Raw genomic sequence first — 15,065 nt, forward strand, 5'->3', positions numbered from 1 at the left:
TTGGCCCAGTGGGATTCCACTTTGTAAACTTTGCCAGTCTGGGATTTTCCTTCCTATAATGATCTTGCATGTCTCCCTGAAATGCGTCCACTGCATATTTACCATGTACAAGACATGCCAGGTGCTGCAGGGCCTGCACCTTACTACTGGGCAGTAATGAGCAAGTACCAAGCATTGTAAGAAAGGCATCATCCTAGCTCCAGAACAAACTTGTTTCATTGAGGAATCAGAGTTCACATCTATGGAGAAAAGACTTCAGAGGGGTGTGGTATTTGAGATACACTTAAAGAACAGAGAAAATCTTCAACTGGAAGAGTTTTCCTCAGGAAAACACTCTAGAGGAATGGCTTGTGTAGGACTTTGGATCATGAGGTCTGTTTAGGGAGCAGGGCAAACTATTTGTCCTTGAACATAAAAAATAAGCAGATCAGGAGAATAGTAACTGAGCTAACAATGCAACTTCTAGCCACATTTTAAAAGTCAGTCTGAAGAATCTGTATTTACTTTCATGTACAGTAGTTAGAAATAGAAATCCTTGAGCACTGTAGGTCGGTGAATGGGATTCTGCTTGGGAAGGGCTATTCTGGTACTCATCTGTGTAGAACACCCATACCAGGAAGACTCCAGAGCCCAAACTAAGATATGGCAAAGGAAATAAAAAGTGGCATTTCAATGACACTCCTGGACTTGGCAACACTCTCACACTGGCATTTTGGAGAAGGAATTGACCAGATTTTGTGCCTGGGTGACAGAAGAAATCTCAGTGGCACTCACATAGAAGTCAGCAAGGGAGTGATGGATACAGAGCCAAGAATTCTCTTATAAACATTTGGCCTTTGAGGATCTGCAAGGGGACAGGCCCACAAAACAATGGGATCAAGGGATCACATTGAATTCTTGGAACAGAGTTTATAGAATAAACAGTCACAACGGAAGGGCAACAACTCAGGAGAAGCAAAACAGACCAAGGAGAGAGGCTAAGGATGACTGCAGGCTCTGCCCAGCCTCTGCTATGGTCTTTCCTCATCCCAAGCTTATGCTAACATCTGGAAATGATGCACCATTAAAAAAATTCTAGGAGGAGTTAAGTCTGCCAAATTTCTTCTACCTGAAAAATCCTCAGGTCAGATGCTTCAAATAATATGGAAAGGCTGTGTTCATATTTTGTCAAGTTTTGTTTATTGGATTTGCTTATTTTTAAATGAATCTGTAGTTGTAACTTGGGAAAGCCACATAGTTACCTCCTTCAGAAAAAGTAACCTTTTCCTATGGTACTGAGCTTTGAAGCCAGAACCTCACACTTGCTAAGCAGGCACTCTACTGCTTGAGCCACTCCAACAGCCCTTTTCTGTGATGCGGTTTTTTTCATTATAGGGTCTGGAACTATTTTCCTGGGGCTGACTCCTGATCTCTGCCTCCCGAGTAGCTAGGATTACAGGTGTGAGCTACCAGAGCCCAGCAGAAAAAGTAATTTTAATCTTTAGCTTTGACTTTAATTGTCTGCTCACAGACAATTAGAAAGATTTAAGATTCCAAGGAGCTAAAATATGCAAACTTCCTTTCTGTGGTTTATTTTTCCAGACCATTACCTGAGTAGAGATGCATGAGAAATGGATGGTTACTGTAACTGGGATATTTGTAGTATAAATACAGTTTAACTTTAGACCATTTTTGTAAGCTTTACTCCTCCCATGACTCAAACATAGTTTTCTTCTAGAAAAAGGAAAAACATAGATGATACCAAAAATAGACCTTGCTCTTGTGTATACTGTTAACTTTTGTTTTTGAGTGCAGATTTTCTCCTACAATATGTCATAGTGTGACTCATCACACTATCTAAACCATAACTTCCTTTGTATTTTCTGAAGGTCAAATGCTGCAAATACTGGCCAGATGACACAGAGATATATAAAGACATTAAAGTCACCCTAATAGAAACAGAGCTACTGGCAGAATATGTGATAAGAACATTTGCTGTTGAAAAGGTAAGTGCAATAGCTATGGTGGTAGTGGCCTAACCCCATTAACTTACCTAGGGCAGTTTACATGTAGTGATATCTGAACACAGGTAGGCTGTGTCTGGTGTGTTCTCAAGGCTGCATCTTGCCGTCTGATTCTATAATAGCTCAGTTCCATCTTTAAAGTAAACCATTCCCATTTCATAACAATATATATTTTGCAACTAAGCAAAAAGATACTGTCTGTTTTCTTTTTATCCTGATTAACATTATTCTACATCCTTCCAGTTTGATAAGTTTTTCCTGTGTTGGAATGTCCACATGGTTTTCCCAGTAGTGGGTTAACATAGGTCCCAACTCTTCCTGGAATCTCTCAGTCCCTTGAGGCTTTTCAGACCTGCAGTTCAAAATGGACTGGAGGGTTTTCCATGAGGAAGTGACCCACCTGGAAGCCCAAGTTGACCAATTGCCATCAGACATGGGCTTGCATGAGCCAGCGCCTTCCTTCATCCTCATGCCCATTCTGATTTTAATCTTCTGTAGTTGCTGGTGTCGAGTCTATGAATGCTGTGATTTGGTTCTACCTTGCCTCATCCCATATGCATGGATGGGGCTTCTTCACTGGGAAGCACTGTAGGGCGTAACAGGGAATTTCCTTATTCCCCCCTCTTTCTGCTGACATAGGCAGGGGCCGGAGGTGAAGCAAACTGCAGTCCATCCAGAGAAGTGTCACAGGTAGGCTGTGGGGAAAGTGGAGGTGATGTGGCCTTCCAAAGGCCACACACTTTTCTATCAAGAGCCAGTTCCTTAACTGAGCCCTGTGCAGCTGCACTTGACTTCGCGATTTTGTCGTGAATTTGTTCTGCTTCTACTCACTGAATGGTACCAGGTCTCCTCCGAGGACTGCTGGGCAGTGGCTCCTAGTCTTCCTCTTTATATTCTCATTGTATCTAAGTGCATATTTTGAATTAACAAGGCCATTTTTAGGAAATCAAGGAAATTTCAGCTTTTGTTATTAGCTAATTTACACTGATGATTTGAACTATCAATCCTGGTTTACAAATCCAGATTTGTCATAGTATGGCAAAGCTGAGAAGGCTTGCATTTATTTTAATCCATTTCTCATACTATTTGCTTCCCCCCCCCCCTCCACTTAGACTGTCTTTTTAAATAAGCAAGCGGGAGGCTTGGAAACTTCAAAGAATGTGAAGTTCTGGTTGACTCGATTCTTCAAGTTCAGAAACTCACACTTTGATGTCAATTTTTTTCTTTCTTAGGCAGGATTGAGGAAAAAAACCACACGTCGGATTTTTGTATGGCTCTTGGCAAGAACACTCATGAATAACTGCATTAAAACAGCAATAAAAGACCCTCAGTATTTTTTTTCTTAAGCCATCCCTTAAACACACAGTTCTTTGAACAATAGTCAGCTCTCTAATAAGCTGAAAATGCATCTCTGTTGCTAAAGGAAGGGCTTGTTTGTTTCTTTGCTCTTTTTTTTTTAACCTCTTATTGTGCTCTGCTGCATTCCCAGCAGCACAGAATGTTTCTGAAACACCCAGTTATTTTAGTCATCAGACAACCGAGGAAGGAAGGGAAGGTACAAGGAAGGGAAGAAAGAGGAGCTTGTTAATGCATTTGGGGAAATCAAAATGACATATTAGTGGTTTTCTAACTGGGCAACCGAAATCTTTACGGGAAACAAAGCACTGAAGTTCCCTAGAACACTGCATGTAGATTTGAAATTTTCTCATTAAAAGGGAAAGAAGAAAAAAATGTGCTCTGAGATTCCTGCAGTTCTGATTCTATTTTGAGAGCATGTTGCAACAAGGGACCTAAAGGTGAAAAATGGATTTGGACTCTATTCTGTGCAGCAAGCAGACATTGCAATTTGAAACTGATGAATTCCTCTTTTGCATCTGATGGTCTCCTCTCCCTCATTTTTTATTGTTTTGCACAACACAACACAGTGGCCATTGTGTTGGGAGGAAGACAGCTCCAAAGTCTCCATAGACCCAGGCTGTGAGTCTCTTCCTGCCCAGCCTAACAGGCAATAGCTACCCAATTCTCTCTAACTGGGACTTAGAGAAGGCAGTGGGAATATGATCCCCTGCCTCACAGACGGAACATGCACTCAGGGATTCAGTCATTCACCAATGTTTTACTAAGTACCCATTTTGGGGTAGATGCTATTGTATAACATGGAAAAATTAAGTGGCTATTACTTTTTTTTAAACGTAACATTAATACTTTTATAATGAAAACTAAAGAATAAATGTAGTTAACATTGAATTGGGAAATATTTGGGCTCCGATTGCTCTTTGCATCTATGATTTTCTTCCCCAGATGTATTACAAAATAGCCAAAGGAGAAACTTGTTTCCATGAATAAGAATGAAAGTTTGATGAGAAGCAATTTCCTTTGCTAATCTCATCAGTAACAAACATATTAGAAGGTGGAGCTTTATAATGATTTTTGCTCTCCAGAAATACATTTACCTTGCTCAGAAGATGAGTTTTAAAGATATCAGTTGGGAGCCCATCTCATGATGGATGGAGTGGAGAGCTTGATGACACATGGGCTGAATTTAGCAGAGAAAGAAATTCCTGTTTTCCTGCTTGGAATAACTAAATATTTATTGCAGAAGCCTTCCTGGTTCATGCCTACCTCCCAGTTGGGGCTGCCCTAGCCCAAGTTGTAGTGCATACAACCAGGGGAGCTCTACAAAGGCATGTGTTCTGATGGAGACTTTGGGACCAGCCAACTGTTGCCATTTTTTCAGCGACATGACATTTGGTCTCCTAACCACCCAGAGCTACTGCTCTGGGTCCCCTCAGCCTATGTAGCAGATGACAATGTTGACTGGCATTGTGAGTCTCTGACTGCTTAATTCCCTACTGCTAAAACTTGCACTTTCACAGAAAAGCAAAGCTTCGGCATATTAAACTAAGACATAGCAAACAAGTCTTATCTTAGAATCTGTATTTGTTTGCTTCTCCACATCTTCCCAAGCACATAAAAATTCGGAATTTATTCTTTGTTTGCCAAATATGTGTGAATGATTGATGGTCAATGTGATGAGGTTAACGTGTGTTTACCTTAAGATGTAATAAAGCCAAAGCCAAGGCCTAAGGCAGAGGTGATATTCAGGAATGGTGATCCAGTGAGAGGATGGAGAAAGTCAAATGTGATCCCAGATGTGCATGCAGCCTTGGTTTTAGAAGTAATTTTTGTTTTCAAAACATACTTTGCCTTAAAACATAGTCTTAAAACAAAGACATGTGGTTAGAAAACAGAACTGATGGGTATAAATCAACTTAATTATTTTTAAAACAAGAGCAAATTAAAAAGCAAAACAAGTGCCAAGTCTCTTTCCATCAGCCTCCCTTCCATTTAGGGACAGACAGCTCCCTCACTACTTCAACTTACTGGTTTAACACAGAATTCCAGCAAAACCTCTCTTGGTTCCCCTGGTACCTGTTTGCTGTCATGCCTGCTTCTCACAAGCAAGGTGGGACAGCCACTCAAAGACAGGAGACAGTATCCACATCTCCCCAGCCATAGCACCTTCAGTAATGTTGGAGTTTGTAATCCCAAAATTGTTAGTGATTTAGATAAATGTATTAAATGTTAACTCAAATTAAAAAGAGAGGCCTAACAAACTGAGTTGCAGTGAAAATGAGTTCTCTAACCTATGTGGTTGGAAAGTAGTCCTCATTCATTCTAACCGCAAACTTTTTTGATCATGCACAGTTCCTGGTACATCTTTGAAGACAGAAGAGCCAAGATAGAGTCTTGCATTTCAGTAGTTGATATTAGCAGCTTCTAACATAGTCTGCTTTTTAGAAGGGAATTTCTAAGAACCAAAGAGATCATCCATTTGTGGAATTACATGTGTAAATTAGCATGTTCCCCAAACATCACCTCCCCTTTCACATCTACAAACATCTTCCTAGGTGTCATGACCCTTCCACATTGTGTGTTACATCTAAGAATGACCTTCTTCCCCAGAAATTCACTGTTTCCTGGCCTTTGGCTTACTACTTAGGGAAGTTTTATGCCCCTGGTCACTCTTGCTTATCATTTATTTTCCTCTGTTCTCTTCTGTCTTGTGGATGACCTACTGGGAAATACAGAGAGGCGTTCATGAAATCCGGGAGATCAGACAGTTTCACTTCACTGGCTGGCCGGATCATGGGGTCCCCTACCATGCCACTGGCCTGCTGGGATTTGTCCGGCAGGTCAAATCCAAGAGCCCGCCCAATGCAGGCCCATTGGTGGTGCATTGCAGGTAAGTAGCGCTCCTAGTGCCTCTTAAAGGGAGCACCATGGGTGATGGGCTAGAGACCTTATTTGCAGGGGTGGGGAGGGGGTGTTGGTAATGAAAATGTTTTGGAACTGCATAGAGGTAATGGGTGCCCAGCATTGTGAATGTGCTTATTGCCTGAATTGTACATTTTTAGTGGTTAATTTTGTTAAGTGAATTTCACCTCAAAAAAAATGGATTTCCTCCATTGACAGACTCCTCTTTTCATGCAGTGCTGGTGCAGGAAGGACTGGCTGCTTCATTGTTATTGACATTATGCTGGACATGGCCGAAAGGGAAGGGGTGGTGGACATCTATAACTGTGTCAGAGAGCTACGGTCTCGGAGAGTGAACATGGTGCAGACAGAGGTATTGCAGCTCACCCTCCATCCTGTGTTCTTGTCCCCAGTGTCTCTACTGTATCCCTATTTCCCAGAGCCATGGACAAAAGAAAGTCTACCAACTATTCTTCAGAATGCCCTTGAAGCAAAAGCGATGTACCTGGCAATCCCTGTTTCCTCCTTCCCTCTTCCTCCCTATCTTCCTTCCTTCCTCTGGCTTGTTTCTCCTTTCATAAACAAACAAAAAAGGAGTTTTCAAGTTACAAATTCTGTTGCCAGGAATTTTCCAGGCAACAGAATCTGTAGCCATGAGCTAAATTTGCACATTTTTCTGTGTCAAGGGACCCAGTAGAGCCTCTACATTAAGCACTCAAGGTTTCAGTACCATTTCTTTTTATTCTATCTTTTAAACTATCTGGGAACCAGAGCAAGACCACTCCTGAGAATAGCTAGGCACCAGCCAAGTGGATGTAGGGTAATCTCTGTTCATGTTATTCTTCTCCAGGGTATAAAAAGAACACAACCCTCCTGTCCCTAAAAACTCTGTCCCATGGCCTGGCATCATGGGAAATTTCCCATTTTGTACAAGTTCTGTGTACCATCTAATAACTCTTTAAACTGAAATTCAAGGTGTATCAGAAATTTAAATTTTTTAAGTGTCTAAGACATATTTTTATTATTATTTGATCATTTTAAGCAGGCCTGACAACCCATCTTGAAAATGATTCCTGAACCAGAATGAAGAATAAATAAGAATTCCTTATGTTTAGATTTTGCATGAAAGTTTATAAAAACCACTGGGAAACCTAACCCCATTTCTTTAGCCAACTTAAAAATAACAGAAACTGTAAATTCTGCTTTCATGGTCTCTTTTCTTTAGACTAGGGATACTTTGTTTTAAAGATATTGATAAATATTTACTTCTGATGCACTTTGCAGTTTATCTTCCCTGTTGAGGGGCTTAATGGTTGTGTGCTGCTTTTGAGAATTGAGCCTTCTAATTATTTATAGATATTAATGGTAATAAGAGACCCTTTAACATTTTATAAAGTGACAACCAGTAATAAATATGAGGCCAGGCATGGTGGTCCACACCTGTGATTCCAACTACTTGGAAGACATGGGTGGGAGGATCAATGTCCAAGGTCTATCCTGGGAAAAAAGCATGACACCCTATCTAAAAAAATAACTAAAGCTATAAAAGGCTAGGTGCATGGCTGAAGTCATGGAGTGCCTGTCTAGCAAGCATTAGGCTCTGAGTTCAAATTCTAGTACCACCACCAATAATAATAACAATAATAAATAAGGTAAAACCTTACAAATTAGTTATAGGCAAAGTCACTGCCAAATCAGAATTAGATAATGAATTTTAATGCCTGTTTGTTGTTTACTGTTTTGAAGTACTGAGGCTCAAACCCATGACCTCACACTTACATGACAAGTGTCTACCACTGAGCCCCAGCCCTAGAGGGACCATTTTTAAACTGTAGAATTACTGTATACATATACAGGAGCTGTACTCTCAGCTTATAACAGCTTTTGTAATTATTCCATTCATTAATGTTTTGAAAGAAATAGATCCCAGTGTTCAGAACTCTTTGTCTTTAGAGTAATGTCAGGTTTCCTAGACAGTCTTTACACTGTTAATTTGGATAGCAAATTTTCCTTTTAACATAGAAGAAGTCTGCTCATTCCTCATCTGAAATACTGAGTTCAGAATTCATAGGATCAGACTTACAAAGGTATTTTAGCCACCACTGGTATAGCATTCTAGTGCCTGCTCTAGTGATTTTATCTTTGTGTAACATTTGTTTGTCTCTTCCTCTCATGGTCAGTCAGGAGCATTCCAGCTGTTCCCTGTGAGGAACAGTATTGCTGATGCTGTAAAACCAAGTGTCCTCACATCCAGAGCCACAGAGCTTGTTAAGAATGTACTGTCTCCATTATTTTGATGATATGAGCTAAAACCAATACTGCCCTCCCTCTGTCTCTAGCTCTTTAGGTTGCCTTGATCACTCCATTACTAACTAGTTCCGTCTACCTCTCCAGGAGCAGTATGTATTTATCCATGATGCAATCCTAGAAGCCTGTCTTTGTGGTGACACCTCCATCCCTGCTTCCCAAGTTAGATCTCTGTATTATGACATGAACAAACTGGACCCACAGACAAACTCAAGCCAGATCAAAGAGGAATTCCGGGTGAGTTACACTAAAGAGGAGGCAGGTGCCTGTGACCTTAGGAAGTATCTCAAAGTCAGCTCTCAAGCCCTTGAGCCAGCACAGGGTTCCTCAACCTCAGCACTATTGGTATTTAGAGCTGGGTGATTCTTTGATGTGGGGCTGTCCTGTGAGATGTTTAGCAGTACCCTTGGGCTCTACATATCTTTAGCACCAAACACTTTGCAGACATCACCAAATATCTCCCAGAACAGAGGACAGAATTACCTGATTGCAAACTACTAGTCTAATGAAGTCATTTGCATTCCAAGCAAGACACCAAGTAGTCCCCAGCACTAGAGCCCTGTGTTGAGTGTAACTAGCCATCAGTGCAGTCAAGATATGGAAATGTGTGTTAAGAATACTTTCTGGGTGTAGTTCTTCATGTAGCTAAAGCCCATATTCCAGTTTTAACTACATGTACCTGATTCTAGGCCAAATCCTCCCCCAACCTCTTTCCTTGCAAATCCCCAAATCCCTAGCTGTCCACTTCTACTTGAACGTGAAGCACTTAATCCTAGGGATCCACAATGGCCCTTACGCTCCTATCTCTAGACTCATACCTGATAAGCACTGTCTGTAGACAAAACCCAAAGAGGACAAAAGAAAAAGATGTTCAGGGAATTTAGGAGAGTGGGAGAGGCCACCTTGCAATCAGCTTTAGGAGACCTACTTCTTTTAGTTGCTGAGCATGAGACACATGTACAATGGGTTAAAAATAATAACGTATTTTATTTAACCCACTGCAATAGTTCCCCTTTCCTGAGACACACCATGACTGTACATATTTATGGGATATGGTGTGCTGTTTCTGTGCCAGGTATTTATACTATTGAGCCATAAGCATACATGAAGTCAGTCACCTGTGACAAACAGCTGAACCTGGAAGTCACGCACCTTCTTTTGTCCTGCAGACCCTAAACATGGTGACACCAACGCTGCGTGTGGAAGACTGCAGCATCGCACTCCTTCCCCGGAACCACGAGAAGAACAGATGCATGGACATCCTGCCCCCAGACCGCTGCCTGCCTTTCCTCATCACCATCGATGGCGAGAGCAGCAACTATATTAATGCTGCCCTGATGGACGTAAGCTTATAGTCCTGGGAAGGAAATAGGCAGCACATCGAAAGCCCAAGCATGGAAAGATGGCCACACACCACAAATTACTTTTTCAACAAAAAAAATTGCAGATTCAATCAGTGTTTTGTGCAGGACAGGTGCTCCTACTCTCTCAGAGGCCACATGGGAGCACTGATAATTGACCCTGAGCACTGAAGGTTTTAAACTGCTAACAGCAGAGCAAGGGGCAGCTGTTAAGTCACCATTGTGGGAAAAGGATTATTTCTTTCCTGTCCTCCTAATCTAGGCAGTAATTAACAGGGGAAGAAAACATAACTCGTTACTTCCTGCCTGTTTACTTTTTGCTATTCAATTGGTGGGAAAGTAAATGGATATTTTCAGTACTAATGTGGAAATTTTAATTCTGTGGTTGTGATATCATAAAGGGTACTTAAACTTGTTAGAAGCTCTTCAGAACTGAAAAAAGCAACTTTATCCTTTATGGCAGGAATAAGTAACACCATCATACATATAAATGACAAGCAAACAAGTTTTAGGAAAAGCAAAACTATTTTAATTATGCATAATTTTCAAAGTAAAATTAAATTTTCTCCATTAAAATAATGAGTAGAGTCATGTTGCCTTTCTATCAGAAATATAAAAATTTGGTAAGAGATACTTATTAAGTCTTCATATTAAAGTGAGAATATTTCAGCATTATTATTCTACAGACAAGTTTATATTAGTCTCTTTTCATGCTGACAGTGGTTATAGAATTCAACAGTCACTAAATACATTTGGTGTTTCATGCTACCCATTTCCATGTGCACAAAATAGCTTAGCTTCCTCCCTCCCAATTTTCCTGGGTATATTTGGATCTTTCTTGTTTGTGTTTGCAGAGCTATAAACAGCCTTCAGCCTTTATAGTCACCCAGCATCCTTTACCAAACACAGTCAAGGACTTCTGGAGACTAGTCTTGGATTATCACTGCACATCAGTAGTTATGCTCAATGATGTGGATCCTGCCCAGGTGAGACCAGGGGTTCTTGCAGGCAGGGCTCTTGTCACAGGGTCAAGTCTATGTGTGCTTTTTTTGCATGTTGAGAAGTACAGGTGCCTGTGCTGGGGCTGAAATACCAGTTGATGATTAAGAACTAGAGATATTGAAACACAACTGAAAAATCAGGTACAATTAGGGCCTAGAGCAGAACATTGGTGGAAACCAAAAAGGTAGGCTGAAGTCATAGACATGGAAAGTGATGCATCAAGACCATAACAGAAATTGGGCTGTCCCAAAAGGATGAAAATGCCCCTGAGACAGATACCAAGTCATTGACACAGGAACCTGACCATTGCAGAACCAAAAGCGAGCATGTAAAGCAGAGGACAGTGGAGAGAGGCCACAGCCCTGACCCAGTTGCGGGGCATCTGTGTTTCCAGGTACTGCTCAACTGGACCCTGCAGGTGGAGGTCATCAGTGTGTGTGAGCGGGGACTGGGGGTGGGGCAGGAAAGATAAGTGAGTTTAAGGGATGGCCATTAGTTCTGTCAACTCTTTGGTAAAATAAAAGATAAAACTGGGACTTAGAGACAAGAGAAGCTCAGAATGACAAATGGTGTTTTGCATAACTCCTCTTAACAGAAAAAGAGAAAGAACTGAATAAGGGTAACTCAATGCTAGTAATAGAGTGGAAGTGTTTTTCCTAGATGGAGTTTCCAGGAGAGCATTAGCACCAAGGCTCTTTGGGAGCTGAATTTATTACAATGACAGACTTCACCACCATGACAGGGATAGGGCATATAGAAAGTTCAAAGTTAGTGAATTTTAAGAATAAACTCATTTTGGAACTGAATTCATTTCCTATGTAGCAGAAGAAGGTCTGAAGCACTTCAGCTTGTAAACCAGACAAGATGTTCCAGGTGGCTGCCATCAAGGTCCATGGATGGCATGGACATTTGGGTCTGTGTGGCTTTTAATTATGTTTAAGGTACTGCATTACATTGTTGAGGCGCTGTCCTGAAAGCCAGTTAATGAAATAATAATGATCATCCTCATTCTCATCTAGACCTTTTGGCTTATGAAGCTTAAATATTTTATAACTCTTCTCTGTTGATGCTCTCAGAACAGTAAACTCTAGCCATTTATGACAATACATACAATTCCATATGGAACCAAGGATTCTGGCCTTTTAATTTACAGTAGTATCATGAGTTAAATTTCACTAACTCAAGATTTAGTTACAGTCAGTCACAAAATAAAGGGTTTGCTCCCTGTTGAGAATCATTTTTTTTTCCTAATGTGAATCCTGAGATGTGTAGACATATGCTGGTTTTGTTCCTGTTAGTGAACATGACATTCGTGATTCTAGCATTCTTAGTGAACAACAGTTTAAATTCTGAAGCTGCATTCTCAACCCAAACTGTCTGGACTCCACCCAAGCCTTGGCTGACTAGTGACAGGAAAACAAAGACTCCAGTTCTATTTAGCAGACAGCAGATTTTCAGAGTGAGGAAAAGAGGCTCTTGGGACTCAGTCTTTTAGTGAACACTAGACTGAGCATTTGAACTTAAAGGTTTTGCAACTGTACAAGACCAGCACTCTTTTAAGAATTTATATGTCTGGTTCATGGATGTGTTATGCACCATTTAAGCCATTTTCTACATGGTTTCCTTAGGCAGAGTGTAGGATGCAGTGTGCCAAGAGACTGGCGCCAGACCAGGCCATTCATATTTCTTTGGTGTAAGTGACAAGCTTTTGATCAGACACTTGAAATGAAAAGGCAAGCAAAAAACTAGCTCAGTCAGTGGAAAAACGGGCAGAACTGTTCAAATGTGCACATAGGGCTAGTATTACCACCTTAGCTTCCTCTTATCATGCTTATTCATTTTAACAGTGGGTACCCTTGGGTATCAAAAATATATATCAGCATGCTATATTTTGACAAGGCAACTTAATAACTTGTCACCAGGAAGTACTGGTGAGGAAGTAAAAATCTCATGGAAGCATTACTTAAAAATAAATAAATGTAGTTTTCCAAATGCAGTAGACTTAGCTAACATAAAAAGTATGGTTGGTTATCCTACTTTCATTCTTAATGATATGGCCATCTTTTAACTTCTTTATCATAGAGAGAGAGAGATGGCTGTTTGAATTGACCCACTGTTGGCTGAGAACTTACTTTGCAATCTTGACTATAAATTAACCTTTGCAACATTTGACAATAGGATTTAATCCATTGGAAAATCAAAGTCATCAAAAAATAAAAATGGAAATCCATCCATTCTTCTTTTGTGCCACATCATTTTGCTTCAAATGAGGTGGTATGCTTTTCATCTGCTCTTGGCTCCTTAACAGGTTAGGAAATAAAGAAGTAGTTCCCTTTTGCCTCGCCATGAGCCATCTGTCCCTCAGGTAAATCAGAAAGATAAAAATTAAACACCACTCCAAAAAAAGTCTCAAACACCAAGTCCCAAAGGAAGTGTAACTTCAAACTTTAAATGCCTAGTAAGGCTTCAGGGAGTTAAGAAAGGTTTTTGAAGAGAAAAGATCTTAGGGGATTTTCCCACTTGTGTCCAAATCTAGGGAGTTTGTAGGATTGTGGTAAATGTAATCTCCTAGAACCACTCTGGCCCACCAGGTTGGGCATTATGTTTGTGCAAAAGTTCTGTTTACCTGGTAACATCAATACCTGAAGTTTGAGATTCTAGGAAACTGTGGTGGTGGGGTTGGCTTACAGTGGTACTGGGGTTTAAACCCAGGACCTTAATCTTGCTAAACAGGTGCCCTATCACTTGAGCCACACTTCCAGCCCTTTTTCCCATAGCTATTTTTCAAACATGATCTTGCGTAAAAACCAGCCTGAACCATGATCCTCCTGCTTACACCTCCTGCATTGGTGAGATAATAAGTGCGTGCCACCACACTCACCTTTATTGGTTGAGATGGGTCTCACTAACTTTTTGCCTGGGCTGGCCTCGAACCATGACCCTACAGGTCTCCATCTCAAGTAGCTGGGATTACAGATGTGTACCATCATACCTGTCAAATACTATGTTTTTAATCAAAGGTACCTCCAGGTGAAAGAGCAAAGCATTTACTCTTAAGACATCAGGTTTCCTAGATCTGAGCTGGGATGGCTTGGAGCAGAATATGAAAGTGCTGTCCAACACTATTACTGGTTCTGAATCTTGCCCCAAAATAGCCTCATTCCCTGAAGTCTTAGTGAGATGATGGAGGTTGGGCGTTAGCAGGTTAACAACTTAACATGGTTAAGTGTCTTCACTTTCAGAGTAACAGCTAATGGCACCTCACCCAGGGCCTAAGAGCATCTTTTACCATATGAGAGACAGCAGACAGAGGGGCATGCTGAACAGACCCACATGACTTTCTTGGAAAGCAAAATTGTTCATGGCTAATGGATGCTGTCTGAGAAAATGAAGAAAAACATCTAGGTAAAGAACAAGAATAATCAAGGAATCCACCACCATGAAATTACTAACATCTGTTTGGTGGAAGGAAAGGAAGGGAATCAATGAAGTCTTAAGAATCAATGAATGCTGACACTGACCTTACCTCAACAGTTAGGAGTAAATTTATTGTGACAATTAAGCCAGTGTTTCTGTCATGATTTCAGTTGTGTCCTCAGTACTGGCCTGAAAATGGAGTCCACAGGCATGGTCCCATCCAGGTAGAGTTTGTGTCTGCCGACTTAGAAGAGGACATCATCAGCAGAATATTCCGGATTTATAATGCTGCCAGGGTAAGAGCCAGGGCTAGCACTGCTATTTTTCTGATTTCATTGTTTTCTCATTCATTGAATTTTAGCATAAACCACTCTTCCTCGGTCATTATTGTAGGAGGTTGGAATGCCTCAGGGAACAAAACATAGATCCCTGACCTCAGGGAGTTTATTAGTGGGAACCATGTTAAAGGAAAAGTTACTCATTGATATTTGTTAAGGCACAATAAGGAAGACTTTATTCGGTACCGTCACAGTAGGTACAGAGACCACTGCAGCAGGGTCTTGCAGTGGGAGACAGGACTTGAGCTCAAGTCTGAAAACAGTATGAACAAATGGAGATAGATACCCAAAGAGGAGTGTGGGGTCAGTGGATGGAAAATTACTGCAAGAAAACATTAGGGATAAAGGGGGGTTCTTGCTGAAGACAGGCCTGGGCATGG

The 15,065-nt window shown here is 40.9% G+C and overlaps 1 protein-coding gene across 13 annotated transcripts in view; it reads left to right on the forward strand.

Annotated features, from left to right (window-relative positions):
- Ptprm (protein tyrosine phosphatase receptor type M) overlaps positions 1-15,065 on the forward strand; it is a 747,535-nt gene that overhangs the window by 706,665 nt on the left and 25,805 nt on the right. For 9 of the 13 annotated variants that reach the window (XM_074070314.1, XM_074070315.1, XM_074070317.1 and 6 more), the window contains 8 exons: positions 1,869-1,985; positions 2,643-2,693; positions 6,095-6,249; positions 6,498-6,633; positions 8,655-8,804; positions 9,737-9,910; positions 10,783-10,914; positions 14,518-14,643. In XM_074070314.1, coding sequence (XP_073926415.1) covers positions 1,869-1,985; positions 2,643-2,693; positions 6,095-6,249; positions 6,498-6,633; positions 8,655-8,804; positions 9,737-9,910; positions 10,783-10,914; positions 14,518-14,643 — 1,041 coding nt within the window. The remainder of the gene's footprint in view (positions 1-1,868; positions 1,986-2,642; positions 2,694-6,094; positions 6,250-6,497; positions 6,634-8,654; positions 8,805-9,736; positions 9,911-10,782; positions 10,915-14,517; positions 14,644-15,065) is intronic. The other 4 variants (XM_074070316.1, XM_020167894.2, XM_074070319.1 and 1 more) reach the window with 1 other exon arrangement.

The sequence above is a fragment of the Castor canadensis genome, chromosome 4 (assembly GCF_047511655.1).
Source record: "Castor canadensis chromosome 4, mCasCan1.hap1v2, whole genome shotgun sequence".
NCBI classification, from domain to species: Eukaryota; Metazoa; Chordata; class Mammalia; order Rodentia; family Castoridae; genus Castor; species Castor canadensis.